This window comes from Cucurbita moschata, unplaced genomic scaffold (assembly GCF_002738365.1).
Source record: "Cucurbita moschata cultivar Rifu unplaced genomic scaffold, Cmos_1.0 Cmo_Scf00005, whole genome shotgun sequence".
Classification (NCBI taxonomy): Eukaryota; Viridiplantae; Streptophyta; class Magnoliopsida; order Cucurbitales; family Cucurbitaceae; genus Cucurbita; species Cucurbita moschata.
This window is the reverse complement of record NW_019268521.1, coordinates 3,084,826-3,106,279: the sequence shown is the minus strand read 5'-3', so window position 1 is coordinate 3,106,279 and position 21,454 is coordinate 3,084,826. Positions and strand designations below refer to the sequence as shown.

Sequence of the window (21,454 nt, the reverse complement as noted above, 5' to 3'; positions counted from 1 at the left end):
TTGTTTCCATTAAGGTCTTGGTTTTTTTTTTTTTTTTTTTTGTCATCTTATTTCGCAGGAGTGTTTTGTTTTTGTTATGATTCATTAGTTTTTAGTGAGTGCTGAATCTATACGACGTTATAGGTAATGTAGCCAGCTCATTGGCCTCTGGTTTTTCTCGGCCATTGGCGAGCATTTGGATCCTCACTTGATTTTCTCTCTGGAAGGACCTGCAGGTTGGTGCATTTTTTTCTGTTTCTTTTGATTTTCACATCATGTGGCCTCTAACCGTAAACTTAATCATCTACCTGATTTTGTCACGTTCTTTGCTTTTCTTTATTGAATATTGTTACCTGATTTTGTCACTGCTCGCACATGTTCCCATTTCAGTTTGTGGATCAACATGGGATTTCATAGAGAATTTCTGCGTTGCCGATTTGCTAAAGATGGGCATGATCTTGATTCTTTCATACTTTGGTGAGTGAAACAATTATGTTTTTGTGTATGTCAGTCCCTTGGTATTTGTAATATGCTGGAATTTCTCTGTTTTCCATGGTTGGGAGAAAACAGCCTTACAGCTTAAAATCTTGCATATACAAGCACTCTTAGTTTACATCTGCATAATATTTTATTACAACCAAAGATATAAAACCAAAGCTATGGGGTTTATCGACTAATCCTTGATGTTGATATCGAACCCTTCGATTTCTGGATATATCGACGGATATTTAATCATTGATTACAACTATTGATGTTCTATTAACTTCCTAATGTACCTGTGGTTGTAAATTGTCATCAGTTTTTATTTAATTTAGTTATTAACTCTCATCAATTTATATCGAAATTTGATAGAGCTTTGTGTTTCACATTACATTTCTTGAGTGACATTTTGGTGAGAGTCTTTGTAGTGTAAGAGTGAGGTATTCGCTTGTAACACCTTGATTATTAGTGATTGGTTGCTACCCGTGGATGTAGGAGAATTTTTTCTATCCAAACCACGTAAATATTTTGGTATCTCTATGTATAATTCCGTGCATTGTGGTTGTGAGTACATTCGTTCTGCTTTCGCTACAACAATCGGTATCATAGTTTCGTGGTTGTAGCATTTGGCGCACAACACCAGACCCGCTTTTTTTGTAGAACATTTCTAGTTCAATAGTTGAAGCTAATTTGATATGGTATGGAAGCATGCAATTGTTTCTTCTACGTTTTGAAATGTATAGTTCATTTCTCTCAACATTTATCTGTCAAATTAAAGTTGCTAGCATCAATAACTTACTGGTATAAAGATAATGGCAATTAAGTTCATTTGTGAGTTGTAACGAAGAATAGGTTCGTACATCTCCTATGCATGTATTGCCATTTATTTGGTATCTCTCATTTATTTGGCTCATAACCCTTTTGGTTATCTTCCATTGTGATATATGAATTATCTTGATTCATGTATAACATTAATATTACTATGCCCGTATAAAGGTTTGTCTAGCATTGTTTTGAAGTGTGGAGTTATTGTCATTTTGTATTTGCTTAGAGGCAATTAGGAGGAACTTTATAAGAGAGACTTTGTAGTGTGAGAATGACAGAGATACACTTGTTAACATTTTGGTTACCGTGATTAGCTACCACCCGTGGATGTAAGAGAATTTCTTCTGTCCGAACTACGTAAATCTTTGTCTCTTTGTTTAATTTCTGTTTGTGGGTGTGTGAGTGCAATCGATTTTGCTTCACTTCTGCTCCATCAATAATGATAATGGCAACTAAGTTCATATGGTATGGGAAGATGCAGCTATTTTCCGTGTTATGGTATGTGGAAACATCTAGTTATCAGATCGAAGTTGGTTATGACTTACTGATGTAATTGTAATGGGATTTGGGAATACAATCTACTGTTTGTCCCCTAATAATGCCTTTTACTTCTTTACCTGGTATGACTCTAAATCATAGGCTCACAAGATCAAAAGAAACTTCTTCGGAAAGGGATCCAAATCCAGTTTAGATGTGTTTAGTTACAAATGATGGCGAGAATTTATGTGCATTTTTGTTTGTTGATTATTACATAGAACATTAGTTCAGTGCTTGAATCTGCTCTTTCTTTTGGGGATTGTATGCAGGTATTTTACTCCTATGTTTATTACATAAAATTGGCGTCTTCGGCTGCATCGGTCGGGGTCGGGAGGGTTCTGCAGAACGATATGGACTTGTTTAGCTTGTCATTGTCAAAAGAACAAGAAGGCAGGCACTTTAGAAGAAAGGACCTGGAAGAAAAGTTTGAAAGTGAAGAAGGAAAACATCGGCATGGGGTCAACAAGCGATTCGAGCAATTTCCCCAAACGTGTTGAGTCGAGAACTAGCAGACGGGTGTCTCGTAGATAGATGAGGAACCACAGAGGTTTTGAAGTGAGAAAGTCATCGAGGTCGAAAAGTCATGGAATTCGAGTTAAGGAAGAGTAGAGTGTTGGTCTATGGTAAGCACAGAAGAAAATCTGTTGAGGTTGGGACTCATTTGAATGAGATTCTCCACAATAGTATGATATTGTCCACTTTGAGCGTAAGCTCTTAAGCTCTTATGGCTTTGCTTTGGGCTTCCCCAAAAAGTCTTATACCAACGGGGTTAGTATTCCTTACTTATAAACTCATGATTATTCCCTAAATTAGCCGATGTGCGACTTTCGTCCCACATTGAAATGTATGGATCATCCAAATTTGTGCATAGAGAAAGAGAATATGGAAGAGGAAGGCAAAGACGGTAGCAGCTGGCTGGGATTTGAAGAGTATTTAACAAAGGTATTCTAACTCTAATAGTATTTTTTAATTTTTTTAAAATAGAATATTAATTAAATTTTTTAAAGTCCAAATTATATTTTTGAAACACCATTAAAAATGGTAGGGTATTTTTAAATTAAAATACTAACATTTTACCTCAAGAACTAGTGATAATTTTGGGACTTTTTTGAAATAATTACTAAAGAGTATTAGGATACTTTGTAAATTTAAGGATATTTTTATTAATTTAATATATATATATATATATATATATATTATTCAGTCGCTCACATGATTTTGATATATTTGGAATCTTTTAGATAAGTTGTGGGCTTTATGAATATTCTATCAATAAAAAATTTCTATAAAAAATATTATTCAATAAATTCTCGAATTTTCTAACCAATAATAAATTAATTTGATGTAATTAATTAAGCTCATGTCCAATTAATTTACTAATATTATTATTATTTTAAAAGTCGAAACTATTCATACTCTATTCCCGAACAATGACTACTCAATTTTTTCTAAGTCCATGTTCCCGAGACTTTCTTTTTAAGACGAAACATCTTAATTCAGCAGCCTTCCCAAACATTAGTGATGCCTAAGTTTGGTCCCAACACTTTGACTTGGAAGTAGACACGAAATTTCCTCCTAATTTTCACCCATAAATAAATATAAAAAAAATTAAAATTAAAATATTTATCTAAAATTCTAACTTATATTATGTCTCAAATTAGTCAAAGTCTCTTGCTGGGTGGATTCAACGAACTTCCCCAATTAATATTATTTTTCATGCCTAGTTGATTATTAAAATATATTTTATAAATTATTTATTATTAATATGCGGTTTCAAGTTTTCGTTTTGCATTGAAAAAATATGTATTTTTTAATTAATATTTTATTTAATTAACGAAAGTGGTTGATTACATCATGAGATGGGAATATAAAATTAAAATAATTGCAATTTGGTTATTAATAAATATTGAATATTCCTTTAGAATTTTAATTCTATAAATGGGTTGGGATTTTTTTTTTTTTTTGAAAAAAATAGAACTAGGCGAGAGATTCTATGGGTTTTAAGAAAATTAATTGTAAAATTAGCTGTTAAAATAAATTTTAAAAAATAATTTTATGCCATATTGCATTAAAAAAAAGGGAATTATTATTATAATTTAATTAGTAGAGTTTTTAAAATTGATAAAATAATTCTTAAATATTTGTATGTATTAAAATTAATAAATAAATTGACGCTATCTCTCAAACTTTTAATTCTATTAAACGAACTGTTGCAATTTGTATAACCATTTGACTTTAAAAATATTGCAATTTGAACAAAAAAAAATTATATAAAAAAAAATATACAATTTTCGAGAATTCGAGATAAATATTTTGTTAAAACTACCTCCCGCAGACATATTGTCTGACGACAACTTAGTGACAAGTTTCCACACCCTTTATAAAAGAATGTGTAATCACCCCCTTTTGAGGCTCAGCGTCTTCGTTGGCACACTATCTAGTACGCAGCTCTGATACTATTTGTAACATTTTAAGTCCACCGCTAACAGATATTGTCCTTTTTAAGCTTTTTCTGTCAGATTTTTCTTCAAAGTTGTTAAAACGCATCTACCACGACCAGGTTTCCACGCCCTTATAAATAATAATTCATTATCTTCTCTAGCCGACATGAGATAACACAGCTTTATTTTTCATGAGAATTTTTACACTATTTTTTTTAACGAAGATAAACCCTCCAACACTCGATTAAATTTACATATTAATTTAATAAAATTTAAAATGTTATTTTCGAGCCACGATGAGATCATGGTCCAATCTCATTGGTTCGAGTTTTGACTTTATCATTATTTTTATTTATTGAGTATCTATTTTGATTTGATTGGCCCATCCAATTTATTAATATTATTTATTTTGTTTTATAAAGAAAAAAAAAGTGGAATAACGTGTTTTTTTCCTTAAATAAAACAAAACTGCAAAATATTAAAATTCACTATAAATGTAATTAAATCACCGTAATTAGTCAAACAACTTTATTACTTTAATTTCAAAATTAATTTTTATTTTTACTTTTAATAAAAATGCCAAAAACGATATTCTCATAATTATTAATTACTTGACTTAATAAAATATCATATAAAATCCTAAAATATAATATAATCACATGGTTGGGTGCGTCATCGTTTATTTATAAATTAAAAATTAATTAAATAACCTCCAAGTGATATCAACGTGCACCTACCTACTGTGACAAGTCATTTCAGCTTGTACGGTTTGTCAGTCCTTTCTATTTATTTAATGTCACAAACCAATGAGATTCTGCCACGATTGCGGCAGAATTGCAGTTCTAGTAGGTAAACGACAGACGGTTTTGGTATTAGAATCACTGTCACGGCAGATTATGCAAGTCACCGTCATCCTCGTCATAGGCCACGTGTCGATCACGTGGATGTGAATAAAGAGATTCGCATTATCTCGTCGTTGATATAACATTCGTGACCACCACTTGGTAATCTTCGAAAAAAGTAGGTGACGTGTCGTGATTTCATTGGTCTGTGTTTGTAATTCATCTAACGGCCACCGAAAGCGCTCTGAATTTCACGCGTTTTTTTTTAAATTTTGTTTCTATTTTTAGTATTTACTTCCAAAAGGTTTTTGTCGTGTGTAATTAAAATAAATAAATAAATAAATTAGTAATAAACATTTAATATTTTTCAAATAAAATTCCCAAAAATCATATATTCTATTCTTTCTATTTTTATATATTAAAATTTAGTGACTATATTTTCAATAAATCCTATTTTATTTTTAAGAAAATAAATAATATAGTATTTTTTGAATTTCCGAAAAATATTAATGATATTTTTATTCAATAAAAAAATATTGTCATTTTTAATTAATTTATATACAATTAAACTATATATACTAAAATATAATTTTTTAAAAATATTTTAATTCATTTTTTCTTTAAATAAAGAAAAATAATAATTTAAAAAATGGCAAGACCATTAATTATATTATTTTCGATAGTATTGTGATAATAATCACTTATATATTTTTAATGAATAAATTAAAAAATATATAAATAAAAGTGGTAATATATTTAGGTATATCATAAATTTTGAGGTAAATTGACACCTACCCAAATAATTAAAATGGTTTGGATAAATCTTATCCGACCGAAATTCAACACGTGGAAATCAAGGCTGGCGTGTCGTCTCTATCCACCGTTAAAAAAATCGGCCGACTTAACTCGTGATCTTTTCGTAATCGTGCCGAACTCACAAAAGCGGTCCCAAAAAGACCCGATCCGGATGACGTAACAACCACTACAGTCCAAAACACATTTCGTAAGTAATGACCAAATCATTCCCCCCAACACCACTGCCACGCATGCGCTCCACTTTTTAATTTGCCACGTGTCGCGCATTGGACCACGGGAGGTTTTTACCGCCCACGTGTCTTCTAGAAACTCCGTCCTGAATAATCCACGTGTTCCTTTTTTTAGTCTATAAAACTCGCCTCTTTCTCCTGCGTTGCGAGTTTCAAGCGTCGGAGAGGAAATAGCTCTGAGAGAAAACGAAGAAGAGAGGAGAAATCATGGCCGTTGATTTGCAGTTGCCGCCGGGGTTTAGGTTTCATCCAACGGACGACGAGCTTGTGACGCATTACTTGTGTCGTAAATGTGCGTCGCAGCCGATTACTGTGCCGATTATTGCTGAAATTGATCTTTATAAATACAACCCGTGGGACTTGCCTGGTAATTTTTTTTTAATTTAAATGAAATTAGTTCGTATTCATCGGCTTTGAGATCGGAGTTCATCGGCGATTATTATTATTACAGGAAAAGCTTTACACGGAGAGAAAGAGTGGTATTTCTTTTCACCGAGGGACCGGAAGTATCCGAACGGTTCAAGGCCGAACCGGTCGGCTGGGAGTGGATACTGGAAGGCGACCGGAGCTGATAAACCGATTGGCCGGCCGAAGACGATCGGGATTAAGAAGGCTTTGGTGTTTTACGCTGGGAAAGCTCCTAAGGGTGAGAAAACCAATTGGATCATGCACGAGTACCGGCTCGCTCACGTGGACCGGTCGGCTCGCAAGAAGAATAGTCTAAGGGTATTTTTCATGACTTTTTTTTAATTAATAATTATAAGAAATAGATATTTAATTACAAAATAATTTGAAGAAAATAAAATTAAAATTAATTAAATATTTTATTCTGATTTTACAGCTTGACGATTGGGTACTCTGCCGCATATACAACAAAAAAGGCGTGATCGAGAAGCAGCCGCCGCCGTCGCCGCCGCCGCAGCAGCAGCAGCACCACGTTTCTATTAATCGACCGGAAATGAACACGATCGGATATATAGAAAACGAGGATCAGGAGGAGAAGCCAGAAATTCTAAACGACGGAGCAGTGTCCGGCCGAATTCCGTCGCCATCGCCGTCGCAGGCTCCGCCATCGTCCGGTGTAGTGAACGATTTTATGTATTTCGACGCGTCCGATTCAATTCCTCGTCTTCACGCCGACTCGAGCTGTTCGGAACAAGTGGTGTCGTCGGAGTTCACGTGCGAGGTTCAGAGCCAGCCGAGATTGAAAGACGAGTACTCTGTATTTCCGTACAATTACTTGGACGCTTCGATGGAGAGCGCTTTCTGTGCTCAATTTCCGACATTAAATCAGATGTCGCCATTACAGGATATGTTCATGTACCTTCAGAAGCCGTTTTGAATTCGACATGTCGAATTGAATTGATTAAACGCCGGATTCCGGCTTCGAAAGCTTATCATCGGTCGATGACAGAGCCCCGCCGTCGAATGATTGCATACAGAGTGTCGCCGTGACGATGAGATCTAAATCCGCCTACTCGGCGGCAGAAGCGGCGGCACTGGCGACGGCGCCGGACTTTTGAACCGAGTTGTAACAAAGCGATGAGCGAGTTTAGCATGTGTGTTGTCGATGTACATATTTGCTTACAATATTTATGTTTTTGTTCTCGAAATTAAATAATAATAATAATATTTGTGACATTAATAATATTATTCTAATTTGTGTGTGAATTTACATAAAATTAATTATTTCTTAAAATGTTAAATTATATGTTTAGTTTTAAAAAAAATTAGCTTTGAAATAATTTTGAATATAAAGGCCCATTTCATGCATTGCATTATCGTGCGAATGCGCCCAAAAGGCCCAATACGTTATAGGCCCAAAGGGCCCAATACGTTGTATGATGACGGCCCGCTCTGATTTAAGGTAATTTAGTCATCGAACTTTTAAAATGTCTGTCCATTTTCGTCGTTATATGGTAGTGGTTAAGAAGAAGACGACCGATAGACTAAAAGACTGAAGTAAGGAAGACATGTTCGAGATCAAGAAAGTTATATATACTGATAGCCGAGCGATTCTCACAAACGGAGACTGAAAGATATTGTCCTACACTAGACAAGACGTAGCGGTCTTCGACCGAGGAGGGAGTTTCAATCGATCTTTTATAAGATTCTTTATGATATCACACACGGAGATCTTTCTATTTTGAGTGAAGCATTAGATTGGAACTTAGAAAAGTGTTTAAAAAATTAAATAGTAAATGATAAAATTAGAATTATTATTTTTTTAAAAAATTTAGATATTTTGGAAGTTAAAATATTATTTAAACCTAAATTTAAATATTATATGAATTATTAATGCTTATCTTTTTATTTTTCTATTTAAAAAAAAAAACAAAAAGGAAAACATGGAAAGATGTATGGTTCAAGGAATTCGGAATTGTCGCAGTTGAGAGAGAAACGATGCCGTTTTGTATGACATGGGCCCCACAATGTTTTCAAACACTCGACAGGACATCCCTTTTGAAAATGAAAGGGCCCTTCTTCCCTCCCTGTGTTTGGTTTCTTCTCATTATTTTTCTCCATTTTGCTTCATTCCCTTTTGTTTCTTACCCTTCTTTATTATCATATTGCATTCTTCATGTTGGATGAAAGTCCCGGCTAATTTAGGGAATGATCATGAGTTTATAATCAAGGAATACTATCTCGATTAGTATGAGGCATTTTGGGAAGTCCAATGAGAGCTTATGCGGGACAATATCATACCATTGTGAAGAGTTGTGTTCATCTAACATGGTATTAGAGTCGTGCCCTAAACTTAGCCAAATGTCGAACAAATGACTCCAAAAGAAAGAAGTCGAGCCTCGATTAGGGGAAGGCGTACTTTGTTCGAGGGGAGGTGTTGGATGAAAGTCCCACATCTGCTAAGAGCTTATGCTTAAAGTGAACAATATCATACCATTGTAGAATTGTGGAGAGTTGTGATTCCTAACATGGTATCAGAGTCATGCCCTAAAATGAATTCTCAAATATCGAACAAAGGACTCCAAAAGAAAAGGAGTCGAGCCTCGATTAAGGGGAGGTATTAGATGAAAGTCCCACATCGGTTAATTTAGAGAATGATCATGTCCAAAGCAAAACCATTATTCATCTAACATTTCAATTTTATAAAATTTTAATTATTAACTTAACATATACTGAAAACCCGAGAATAGATGAATGGATTGGATCGAGTTGTAAACTCTGTATTTCGGATCAGTTTGACTCGACTCTAGGAATCGAACCAAATTTTTAATTTTTCAAAATTTAGAAGAAAAAACTAAAATAAATAAATAAATAATGAAAATGTTGAAAAGGAGGGGTATTTATATTTATTTTATTATCTATTAATTTAATATTTAGAGAATAAATTTATTAAGGTGGATGATTGTCCAACATTGACACGTGCTATGGGATTCTCAAAGATTCAGAATGTTAATTCAGTTTCCGTGATCCAAAAAATAAAATAAAATAAAATAAAATAACGGTTATATTTTTTCATTCACATCTTTAACTTATGTCTTATTATTAATTTTTAATTATTAATATTTTTTAGGAAATATTTATAAACTAATATTGCACTCAATTTATTGTAGATTGATTATGCTGCCTAACTATAATTAGGAGGTAATTAAATTTCATTAAACCAAATTATCTCATTAATTTGTGCTAATTTTAATGTGGATTGATTTGTAGATAAATGATTATGGATTAAATTACAAGTTAGTCCTTGGCTTTTAAATTTTGTGATCATTTGTCTAATTGGTCGCTTTATTAAATTCAATAATATGCTGAATAATAGATCGTTGAATTTTTTTAACTGTACCGGTGAGATCCCACATTGGTTGGAGAGGGAAACAAAACGTTCCTTATAAAAGTATGGAACCTCTCCGTAAGATACACGTTTTAAAACTGCGAGATTGACTATGGTACGTAAGGGGTCAAAGCATAGAATATGTGATGTCCCACGTTGGTTGGAGAGGAAAACAAACCACCATTTTATAAGGGTGTGGAAACCTTCTCCTAGCAAATGCTAGGGCCTTCCCCTTGCAGACACGTTTTAAAACCTTGAGGAGAAGTCTGAAAGGGAAAGCCCAAAGAGGACAATATTTGCTAGCGGTGGATCTGGGCCGTTGCAGAATAACTACTAACAGTGGGCTGGAGTTGTTACAAATGATATTAGAGCCAGACATAGGGGCGGGGTGCGAGCGATGATGCTGAGCCCCATAAGAGTGGATTGTGAGATACGTAACGGGCTAGCAGTGGGTTCAATCGAGACCCTTCACAGTGCAAATCAAAGAGGACAATATCTGCTAGCGGTGGATCTGGGCCGTTACAGAATAACTACTAACAGTGGACCGGAGTTGTTACAAATGGTATTAGAGCCGTCTACGGGGCAGTGTGTCAGCGATGACGCTGAGCCCCATAAGGGTGAATTGTGAGATACGTAACAGGCTATCTGAGCCGTTACAGAATAACTACTAACAGTGGGCTTGGAACTGTTACAAATGGTATTAGAGTCAGACACCGAGCGGTGTGCCAGCGATAACGCTAAGCCCCATGAGGGGTGGATTGTGAGATACGTAACAGACTAGCAGTGGGTTTAATCGAAACCCTTCATAATGCAAATCAAAGAGAATAATATCTGCTAGCGATGGATTTGGGCCGTTACAAGAGTAGATTGTGAGATACGTAACGGGCTAGCAGTAGGTTCAATCGAAGCCCTTTATAGTGCAAATCCAAAAGTTTAATGATTTTGGTTTACGTTACGATGGTATCTGTTTAGGGTCCGCTAGATCTCGACCACATGGGTGGTTCATATCAATGATTTCCCCTCTTAATTCTTGATTTTATTGTCACCATTTAAGTCTTTGTTTGGCCATAAAATTATTATGGTTGCAAAAGTAATATCACCATTCTTTGGGGGTCTCAATGCAATATTAAAAGTCCCTTTTGTGAGGTAATAAAATAATAATATAGTGGTTAAATTAATTATCAAGCAAAGTGTTTTTTTTTAATTTTAATTATTGGTTAAATGAAATAATTGAGGTAATTAATTAATTGTCAATTAGGCAATTAATATGACATTATTACTTGCAAAGCTAATAATTTAAACGCTCCCTCGCATTCCATCTTGTAATTATTCTCTTAATTGCTCTAATTATTATTTTTTATTATACCCAATATTTTTATTTAAAAATAAATTTATATTGATATCGTAAAAAAAAAAAAAAAAATTATGAAACTTTGCCCATCCCCAATTATTTGTTGTTTATTTAAGTAATTAAAAAAAAGATAAATATTTTAAATAGTTTAAATTATGACCCTCTATAATGGTATGATATGATACTGTTACTCTGAGCATAAACTCCCATAGTGTTATTTGTTTATAAAGCTATGATCTTCGTATTAATTAGTCATTATGAGACTACTCATTTCAATAATCCTCCTCTCAGAACAAAGTACACTATAGAGCCTCTCCTAAGGCCTACGGAGCCCTTAAACAGTCTCCCCTTAATAGATGCTCGACTCTTTCTCTTGAGCTCTCGAACAAAGTACATATTTAACACTCCTAAAACACGTCAACTAGGGAGAAGTTTTCACATCCTTATAAGAAATAATCCATTTCTAATAAATTAGAGTGGCGCAGCGGAAGTGTGGTGGGCCCATAACCCACATGTCCCAGGATCAAAATCTGGCTATTGTTTAATCTAATAAGTGAACATTAAAAATGTTTTAATAGATTAATAATAATAATATTTTTTTGACCCTATAATAAAATTATTAGATATATTAAATTTAAGAATTAAAATTGTAATTTAACTAAAGAAAAAAATAATAATAATAAAAAAAAGAGGGAAGTGGGGGCAGCTTTTCCACTCTTCCAACCGATTTCCAATCACCCGCGCTTTTATGACAATTCCATTTATTTATTTATTTATTTTTCCATAATTAAAATTAGAATTTAAAATTAAAAAAAAGAAAAAGAAAAAGAAAAAAACTGCACACATAGACACATGGAGGAGTGGAAGCGAAAAGACTTGAGAGACTGTGAGGCTGCTTCATTCTCTCTCTCTTTATTTCTCTCAGGCTGCCGTTTTTTTTTTTGTTTTTTTGTTTTTTCCCTTTTTGATTCGGTTCTTACTCAGAGAGCCAATTCCCAGTTCATCAGTAGCTCCAGATTGAGGTACATTTTCAATTTCCGAATTCGTTTTGCACTTCGAAAATGACGTTTTTCTTGCCCTAGATTCTGTGACGCTGCCTCTGATCCGATCTCCGTACTTTATTTTATTCATTTTTTGTTTTTTTAATCTTTAATTTGCTTAATTTCTTCTTCTTTTTGTTTTTTTTAAGCAATTGGATTACTGGAATTGGGAGATCTTTTACTGATTCGGCTTTGATCTGCTTGCTGTGGCTGCTGTTTTGCAGTGGGTTCACTGTGGTCTTGGTTTGTCGGTGAATTATTACATTCAAGTGAGGTTGCTGCTTTTTGGATTTTGGAGGGCTGTTTGGAGATGGATTTGAATTGAGTAATGTGATAATTGAGGTTTTGATGCTTCTGAGTCGGAAGAAGCGGCCGAGGACGTGTTGTGGAAGGGGGAGGTTTTTGGGCATCTGCTTATTCGACTACTTGGTTCGTGTTCGTTCATTTGGGTTTTCTTCTTGTTTTGTTTGTTAAATCGTTCTGCAATTTTTTTTATTGCTATTGAGCTGAAGTTCTACTTGTAAGGTCGAGATGTTTATATGGCCTAATTATGGATCTGAACTTGCTGACTTTCAAGATTGTTAATCTTGACTATGAAAGAGCCATTTTGGGACGTATGATGCAGCCTTCTGCAATAGGAAGATCAAACATTGAAAATCTTTTTACATTTCTGGATTTGGGATCTACAGAAGAGCAACATTTTTGATCTCTAACCCTGTGTGCATGTGTCTTATGATGTTTTGGGATTTGGATTTTGAGTTATTTCTGTTAGAAATTTGTAGTTAAACTCGTTGATGAGTTTATCACTGATTTGTATGAAATAAGTTGAGGAGTTTTGAGGTTTTATGCCTTCAACTTGCAGGTGAGCAGGGTGAAAGCTGAGGCAGTGAATTCATGAAATGTCGAAGTCCCCCGTTACAGGAAAAATTGAGTCCCTATCACCGTCTACTACTAGCCCTCGGTAGGTTTCGTTTTTTCCCTTATCCTCTCTCCTTGTTTGTTACAGTTGGTTGGGCTTATTAATGAAAAATATGGCAATAGATTAACGCAATGTTCATAGTTCACTCGACTATAGGCACGTGCTAATTATCAACTACTGGTAAAATGTATTTTGTTCTTGTTAAAAGGAGCCTTATGGTTATTAGATACTGAACGTGGATGAATTCCAATAATCAGGGAAAATAATGGAGCAGTAAATATGGATGATCCAGAAACTACAATGGCTACTGTTGCTCAGCTCATTGAGCAACTTCATGCAAGTATGTCTTCATCAAATGAGAAAGAAATTATTACAGCACGCCTTCTTGGAATTGCTAGAACACAAAAGGATGCTAGAACACTTATTGGTTCTCATTCTCAAGCTATGCCTTTGTTCATCAATGTCCTCAGAAGTGGGTCTTCTGTGGCAAAAGTTAATGTTGCTAGAACTTTAACCATTCTATGCAAAGATGACGAACTACGCTTGAAAGTGCTTCTTGGTGGATGCATCCCACCATTGCTCTCACTCTTGAAATCTGAATCGGTCGAGGCTAGTAAGGCCGCAGCTGAGGCGATCTATGAAGTTTCTTCAAGTGGGCTTTTGAATGATCGTGTTGGTATGAAGATATTTGTCACAGAAGGTGTGATACCCACCTTATGGGACCAACTAAATCCAAACAATAGGCAGGACAAAGTTGTAGAGGGATTCGTTACTGGATCTTTGAGAAATCTTTGCGGAGACAAGGATGGTTATTGGAAAGCCACACTTGAGGCTGGGGGAGTGGACATCATTGTTGATCTTCTCTCTTCTGACAGTGCTGCAGTTCAGTCAAATGCAGCTTCTCTCCTAGCACGCCTAATCTTGGCTTTCAGTGATAGCGTAGATAAGGTTATAGAATCTGGTGCCGTGAAAGCTTTGCTTGGGCTTGTAAGTAAGAAAAATGATATTTCTGTCCGCGCAAGTGCTGCTGATGCACTGGAGGCTCTCTCATCAAAATCAACTGAGGCCAAAAAAGCAATTGTGGGTGAGGAAGGGATTCCAGTACTTATTAGGGCTATAGTTGCCCCTTCTAAAGAGTGTATGCAGGGTAAGCATGGTCAGTCTCTGCCAGAGCATGCAACACGAGCACTGGCCAATCTTTGTGGTGGGATGTCTGCATTAATACTTTATCTAGGAGAACTTTCACTGTCCCCTCGCCTCTATGCACCGATTGCTGATATAGTTGGAGCACTTGCATACACTCTAGTGGTTTTCGAGAAGTCCCGTGATGAGGAACCCTTTAATGCTACCAAGATAGAAGATATTCTTGTAACGCTACTGAAGGCTCAGGATAATAAGTTAGTTCAGGAGCGTGTCCTTGAAGCTATGGCTAGTCTATACGGTAACATATATTTCTCAGAATGTCTAAATCATGCAGAAACCAAAAAGGTGCTTATTGGACTTGTAACCACCGCTGCTCCTGATGTACAAGAGTACCTAATACCCTCTCTGACTAGCTTATGCTGCAATGGGGTTGGCATCTGGGAAGCCATTGGCAAGAGAGAAGGAGTTCAGTTACTTATATCATTATTGGGGTTATCAAGTGAGCAACATCAGGAGTATGCTGTTCAGTTGCTGGAAATCTTGACTGACCAGGTAGAGGACAGCAAGTGGGCTATCACTGCTGCTGGTGGAATTCCTCCATTGGTTCAATTATTAGAGACAGGTTCCCACAAGGCAAGGGAGGATGCAGCTCATATTCTGTGGAATTTGTGCTGTCACAGTGAAGATATTCGAGCCTGTGTTGAAAGTGCCGGTGCCATCCCAGCATTTTTGTGGCTCTTAAAAACTGGTGGATCAAGAGGCCAGGAAGCGTCTGCTATGGCACTTTTAAAACTTGTCCAAACTGCTGATTCTGCTACTATAAATCAGCTACTAGCTATGCTCTTAGGAGATTCTCCAAAGGATAAGGCTAATATAATTCAAGTTTTAGGTCACGTGCTTAATATGGCATCATATGAAGATTTTTTTCACACAGGTTCTGCAGCTAATAAAGGATTGAGAACACTTGTTCAAGTTCTTAACTCTTCAAATGAAGAAACTCAAGCCCATGCTGCTTCTGTTCTAGCAGACTTATTTAGCACAAGGCCAGATATTTCCGATAGTCTTGCAACTGATGAGATTGTAAATCCTTGCATGAAGCTCTTGGCCAGCAATACTCAAGTTGCCACTCAATCAGCTCGGGCATTGGCTGCCCTCTCCAGGCCCAGCAAGACAAAAGCAATGAATAAGATGTGCCATATTGCTGAAGGGGACGTCAAGCCCCTGATTAAGTTGGCTAAAACATCTTCTGTTGATGCTGCTGAAACTGCAGTTGCTGCCCTGGCCAATCTTCTGTCTGATCCTCAAATAGCTGCAGAAGCTCTAGCAGAAGATGTTGTCTCAGCTCTAACGAGAGTCCTGGGAGAAGGAAGTCCAGTTGGTAAGAAGAGTGCAGCTCAAGCCCTTCATCAACTGTTGGGCCATTTTCCACCTGGTGAAGTGTTCGCAAGCGAAACCCAGTGTCGTTTCATTGTCCTTACTCTAGTTGATTACTTAAGGTTTATGGATCTGGATGGGAATAATGTTGCAGATGCTTTAGAAGTCATTTCACTCTTAGTTAGGACCAAGCTAGGAGCTAGCTTGTCTTATGCACCCTGGTCTGCCCTTGCTGAGGATCCTTCCAGCTTGGAACCACTTGTGTACTGTCTTGCTGAGGGACCATCTTCACTGCAGGACAAGGTGATAGAAATTTTGTCAAGAATGTGTGGAGACCAACCTGTTATTTTAGGTGATATGTTAGTTGCTAGATCAAAATCACTTGACTCTCTTGCTAGTAAAATAATAACCTCTTCAAGTCCAGAAGTAAAGTCAGGAGGGGCTGCATTACTTATTTGTGCTATGAAGGAGCACAAACAGCAGTCGGTGGGAGCGCTTGACTCGTTTGGATGTCTGCAACTGCTTATACATGCCTTAGTGGATTTGATCAAGCAAAATTCTACTTATTCCTCTCCAGACGTTGAACTTAGGACCCCTAGAGGTTTTATGAAACGAAGTACTTTCCTAGATGGAGATAGGTTTGATGCTCCTGATCCAGCCACAGTCATGGGAGGTACTATTGCCCTCTGGTTGTTGTCAATAATTGCTTCTTTTAATGTGGAGAACAAGGTCGCTGTTATGGAAGCTGGAGGACTTGAGGCCCTGTCTGACAAACTTGGTACCTATACTTCAAATTCACAGGCAAGTAGTTTGTTAACTTTTCTTGTCCACTCCCCTTAGAATCATTCTTTATTTTAATTACATCAAATCTAAACTTATTTGTTCTTTCAAACCAAAAGAAAGTGGCAAAAACTATTTACAAGGAAATGTCTTTCCTCGTAAATAGTTTTTGCCACTTTCCGTTCCATCACCTCTTATGGAGTAAGAATAACAACTTAAAGTGAACATCTTTTGAACAAAATTAGCATTGCTAGGGTATGCAGTGAATATTGAAATCTGCTGGAGAATGGTGATGGGACGTCTGCTTTTATCAAAGCCTGAATGGTGCACGTACTTATCATGAAATGTCTTGCTGCTATGATTTTCCTTTTAAACTGAATTCTTATAGATATGATATGTGGTGTCATTGTAACAGGCAGAATTGGAGGATATGGAGGGTATATGGATCAGTGCCCTGCTCCTCGCTATCTTGTTCCAAGATGCGAGTGTTGCCTCATCTCCTGCAACCATGAGTATCATACCTTCACTTGCCTTTCTGGTAAGATCTGAGGAGGTGAATGATAAATTCTTTGCTGCACAGGCAATAGCCAGTCTTGTTTGTAACGGTAGCAAAGGAGTAAATCTTGCCATTGCAAATTCTGGTGCAATTGTTGGGTTAATTTCTCTGATTGGGTTTGTGGAGTCGGATATGCCAAACCTTGTTGCTTTGGCAGATGAGTTTTCTTTGACACGGAAACCAGATCAAGTTGTTCTTGAGCGTCTATTTGAAATTGAAGAAGTTAGAATTGGGTCAACTGCACGCAAAACTATACCTCTTCTAGTTGATCTTTTGAGACCATTACCAGATAGACCCGGTGCTCCTCCTGTTGCTGTTCAGCTCTTGACGTGTATCGCTGATGGAAGTGATGCAAATAAATTAATGATGGCTGAAGCTGGAGCTGTAGATGCTTTGACAAAGTACCTGTCTTTGAGTCCTCAAGACTCAACAGAGGCCATAATATCTGATCTATTGAGAATTTTATTTAGCAACCCTGATCTTATTCGTTATGAGGCATCGGCAAGTTCCTTGAATCAACTTATAGCTGTCCTACGTCTGGGGTCAAGAGGCGCAAGATTCAGTGCTGCAAGGGCCCTTTTTGAACTTTTTGATTGTGAGAGTATTAGAGATTCTGAGCTAGCCAAGCAGGCTTTCCATCCATTAGTGGACATGCTCAATGCCACATCAGAAAGTGAGCAAGGTGCTGCTCTTGCTGCATTACTTAGATTGACATCTGGATATTCTTCAAAAGCAGATTTCTTGAATGATGTGGAAGGATCACCGCTCGACAGTTTATGCAAAATTTTAACATTGTCGTCATCCTTGGAGCTGAAGACGAATGCTGCAGAACTATGTTTTGTTCTGTTCGGTAACATTAAAGTAAGAACAAATCCAATCGTCTCTGAATGCATACAGCCACTCTTATTGCTGATGCAGTCAGATTCAAGTGCAGCAGTCGAGTCTGGGGTATGTGCTCTTGAAAGATTGTTGGATGATGAACAACAAGTAGAGCTCACTTTACCCTATGATATTGTGGACCTCCTTGTTAGTTTGGTATCTGGAACAAACTATAGATTGGTTGAAGCTAGCATCTGCTCTCTCATAAAGTTGGGAAAAGACCGGACTCAACTCAAAATGGATATGGTTAAGGTTGGGGTCATCGATAATTGCCTCGAGTTACTTCCAGATGCACCTAGTTCATTATGCTCCTCAGTGGCTGAACTGTTTCGCATTTTAACAAATAGTAATGCAATTGCTAGGAGTTCAGATGCTGCAAAAATAGTGGAACCTCTATTTTTGGTTTTGCTTCGTCCAGATTTTAATTTGTGGGGGCAGCACAGTGCCTTACAAGCTCTCGTAAATATCTTGGAGAAGCCGCAAAGCCTTGTGACTCTAAAACTTACTCCTAGCCAAGTTATTGAGCCTCTGATTTCATTTCTCGAGTCACCGTCTCGTGCTGTCCAGCAGCTTGGCACCGAGTTATTATCTCATCTTCTTGCACAAGAGCATTTCCAGCAAGATATTACGACTAAAAATGCAGTTGTGCCACTTGTACAGCTTGCTGGGATTGGAATATTGAATCTACAGCAAACAGCTATAAAGGCATTGGAAAAAATATCCACTAGCTGGCCCAAGTCTGTTGCTGATGCTGGAGGTATTTTCGAGCTTTCGAAAGTTATTATACAAGATGACCCTCAGCCTCCTCATGCTCTCTGGGAATCAGCAGCCATGGTTTTGTCAAACATATTACGATTCAACGCTAAATACTATTATAAAGTTCCTGTGGTTGTTCTTGTGAAAATGTTGCATTCAACTGTAGAGAGCACAATCACGGTCGCTCTCAGTGCTTTAGTTAATCACGAAAGTAGTGATACGTTAAGCGCTGAACAGATGGCGGAAGCTGGTGCTATAGATGCCTTGGTGGACCTTCTAAGATCTCACCAATGTGAAGAAGCATCTGGAAGGTTACTTGAAACTCTATTTAATAATGTCAGGGTGCGAGAGATGAAGGTTTCCAAGTATGCGATAGCACCCTTATCACAGTATTTATTAGATCCACTGACCAGATCGCAGCCCGGTAAGCTTCTCGCAACTTTAGCTCTGGGAGATCTGTCACAGCATGCAGGACATGCAAGAGCCAGTGATTCGGTTTCTGCTTGTCGTGCATTGATAAGTTTGCTTGAAGATGAAGCAACAGAAGAAATGAAAATGGTGGCTATTTGTGCTTTGCAAAATTTTGTCATGCACAGTAGAACAAATAGGCGAGCAGTCGCTGAAGCGGGCGGAATATTGGTTGTTCAGGAGCTTCTTTTGTCTCCAAGTCCAGAAATTTCTGGTCAGGCAGCATTGTTGATAAAGTTCTTGTTTTCGAATCATACATTACAGGAATATGTATCAAATGAGCTCATCAGATCTTTGACAGGTAGTTTATGCATGGAAGTGTCGAATCTCTTTATTTTTTCTTATTTTTGCTCACATTTGGCTTCTAAATATGAAAATGAGTTGCATTGAATGTTTTATTATGCAGCTGCGCTAGAGAGGGAATTGTGGTCTACTGCAACTATCAATGAAGAGGTTTTAAGAACCTTGAATGTGATATTCACCAACTTTCCTAAACTCCATACTTCTGAAGCTGCTACTCTTTCCATACCTCATCTGATTGGAGCACTAAAATCCGGTAACGAGGCAGCTCAGGAAACCGTGTTGGATGCTCTATGTTTGCTAAAGCATTCCTGGTCGACCATGCCAATCGACATTGCAAAGTCTCAAGCTATGATTGCAGCTGAGGCCATTCCCATACTGCAAATGCTGATGAAAACCTGCCCTCCTAGTTTTCATGACAGAGCAGATAGCCTTTTACATTGCTTACCAGGTTGTCTGACTGTTATTATCAAGCGAGGGAACAACCTAAAACAGACGATGGGAAGTACAAATGCGTTCTGTCGATTATCTATCGGGAACGGTCCTCCTCGACAAACAAAGGTAAAAAATTTACATAATTTTCTGTTGTGATTTGTGGCGTTTAGCTAAAGTTGATTTCTGGGCCATGGCCAGGTTGTTAGCCATAGTACATCGCCCGAATGGAAAGAAGGATTTACTTGGGCATTTGATGTGCCTCCAAAGGGGCAAAAGTTGCACATCATCTGCAAGAGCAAAAGCACTTTTGGGAAGGTAATTATCCCTCTTGTAGTAGTTGGAGATGATTAATTATTTATTTCATCAAGTGCACATTTTAGTTCATCTAAACTTTCCTATGTAGCCGAGTTGTTGCCCCTTCCCTACCTTTTCGCACCTACGCTCATCGTTTTTAATACCGTTTTGAACGTTAATTGATTTCTTTCGATCTTTCTTTTTACCTTTTTGATGCTAGTCCTGCCTTGCTGATGATAAACAGTTCTTCGATTTTCACCTATGCAACATAAAAGAAGAATAATTTGAATTGATTTGGCTCTGTTTAGTTGTTGCTCACAACGTCATAACCAACAACACAACCCTTGATTACCATTGTTCTAATTTGAGAATGTTGGGGTCTTTTGCAGTCTACACTAGGAAGAGTAACAATCCAGATCGACAAAGTCGTAACGGAGGGATTGTACAGTGGATTATTCAGCCTAAATCACGACGGAGACAAAGATGGTTCTTCTCGAACGCTCGAAATCGAAATAATATGGTCAAACAGAATATCAGATGGAGAAGAACTATGACGTCACATTAGTACACTACACTATAAGCTGTAGAAATTCGAGCATAATGAGAGGTGAAGAGGTAAGTTTGTGATTGTAATTATTATTAATGGAAATGTGATATGGAAGTTTCAATTTTGTAGAGCATGAAAGAAGAAAAAGAGAGGACCTTAAAATGCAAAGTGTAAATTATATTTTCTTAAATTTCCTGAGGAATTGTGTGGAGAAGGAAGGAAGGAAGGAAGGAAGGATGGATTCCCACTTAAAAGAGTTTTGTTGTACAGTCTTTTAGACTATAGAAAGAATGCTACAATTACAAAGAAACTACATTACATTATGTCAAAAATGGTTTCAGCTTTCGCATGCATACCTTCAATTTTTCTAATTTCCCTCTAATTCTTCGACCCTTTGTCCCGGCCATTGTAGCATGTGTGTTTCCCTGGGCATAAGGGGTATGATGACTTGACGTCATCCTCACCTTCCTCTGGCTTATCACCGGCAGTCTGCTCAGGGTTCCAACCTCAACGGTTGGCAACTAAACACGAGGGTTGCGCTCGTTGCGGGACTTAGTCGGGATAGATAGGATAGGATCACAGTGGCTCTTAGATGCCATGAGGAGGCCCCATATGGAAATGTTCGCCAGTTTGATTACTTGACTGAGAGTTTACGTGGGGAAGGTAATG

At 37.0% G+C, this 21,454-nt stretch overlaps 2 protein-coding genes and 1 long non-coding RNA gene across 5 annotated transcripts in view; all 3 read left to right on the top strand.

Annotated features, from left to right (window-relative positions):
* LOC111442831 overlaps window positions 1–2,503 on the top strand; it is a 3,064-nt gene extending 561 nt beyond the window's left edge. Inside the window, exons 2-4 of one of the 2 annotated variants that reach the window (XR_002710376.1) lie at window positions 124–215; window positions 370–456; window positions 2,091–2,503. This is a non-coding gene — a long non-coding RNA (uncharacterized LOC111442831). Of the gene's footprint in view, window positions 1–123; window positions 216–369; window positions 457–1,923; window positions 2,000–2,090 lie in introns of those variants that run through there. The other variant, XR_002710377.1, reaches the window with a different exon arrangement.
* A 3,781-nt stretch (window positions 2,504–6,284) lies between these two features.
* On the top strand, window positions 6,285–7,789 carry LOC111442829 (NAC domain-containing protein 2-like). The gene is made up of 3 exons (XM_023080375.1): window positions 6,285–6,517; window positions 6,602–6,876; window positions 6,992–7,789. Exons 1-3 carry the CDS (start codon window positions 6,358–6,360, stop codon window positions 7,490–7,492), a joined length of 936 nt encoding a protein of 311 aa, XP_022936143.1. The 5' UTR covers window positions 6,285–6,357; the 3' UTR covers window positions 7,493–7,789.
* A 4,387-nt stretch (window positions 7,790–12,176) lies between these two features.
* Window positions 12,177–21,134, top strand: LOC111442824 (protein CELLULOSE SYNTHASE INTERACTIVE 3-like). 2 transcript variants are annotated; one of them, XM_023080366.1, is made up of 8 exons: window positions 12,177–12,316; window positions 12,559–12,763; window positions 13,197–13,295; window positions 13,511–16,571; window positions 16,966–19,510; window positions 19,616–20,070; window positions 20,143–20,259; window positions 20,628–21,134. In XM_023080366.1, the coding sequence occupies exons 3-8, from the start codon at window positions 13,234–13,236 to the stop codon at window positions 20,790–20,792; spliced, it is 6,405 nt and encodes a 2,134-aa protein (XP_022936134.1). In that variant the 5' UTR covers window positions 12,177–12,316; window positions 12,559–12,763; window positions 13,197–13,233; the 3' UTR covers window positions 20,793–21,134. The 2 variants fall into 2 exon arrangements, with proteins under 2 accessions (XP_022936134.1, XP_022936136.1); XM_023080368.1 differs by having other exon boundaries at window positions 12,559–12,769.
* Window positions 21,135–21,454: the final 320 nt, after the last annotated feature.

Bases quoted from the DNA above. Each gene is read 5' to 3' on its own strand.
- LOC111442824 (XM_023080366.1), top strand. From the start codon at position 13,234: ATGTCGAAGTCCCCCGTTACAGGAAAAATTGAGTCCCTATCACCGTCT. The intron at 19,511-19,615 runs GTAGTTTATGCA...TTTATTATGCAG, and splicing joins GCTCATCAGATCTTTGACAG to CTGCGCTAGAGAGGGAATTG. The intron at 20,260-20,627 runs GTAATTATCCCT...GGTCTTTTGCAG, and splicing joins GCAAAAGCACTTTTGGGAAG to TCTACACTAGGAAGAGTAAC.
- LOC111442829 (XM_023080375.1), top strand. From the start codon at position 6,358: ATGGCCGTTGATTTGCAGTTGCCGCCGGGGTTTAGGTTTCATCCAACG. The intron at 6,518-6,601 runs GTAATTTTTTTT...TTATTATTACAG, and splicing joins CAACCCGTGGGACTTGCCTG to GAAAAGCTTTACACGGAGAG. The intron at 6,877-6,991 runs GTATTTTTCATG...CTGATTTTACAG, and splicing joins GCAAGAAGAATAGTCTAAGG to CTTGACGATTGGGTACTCTG.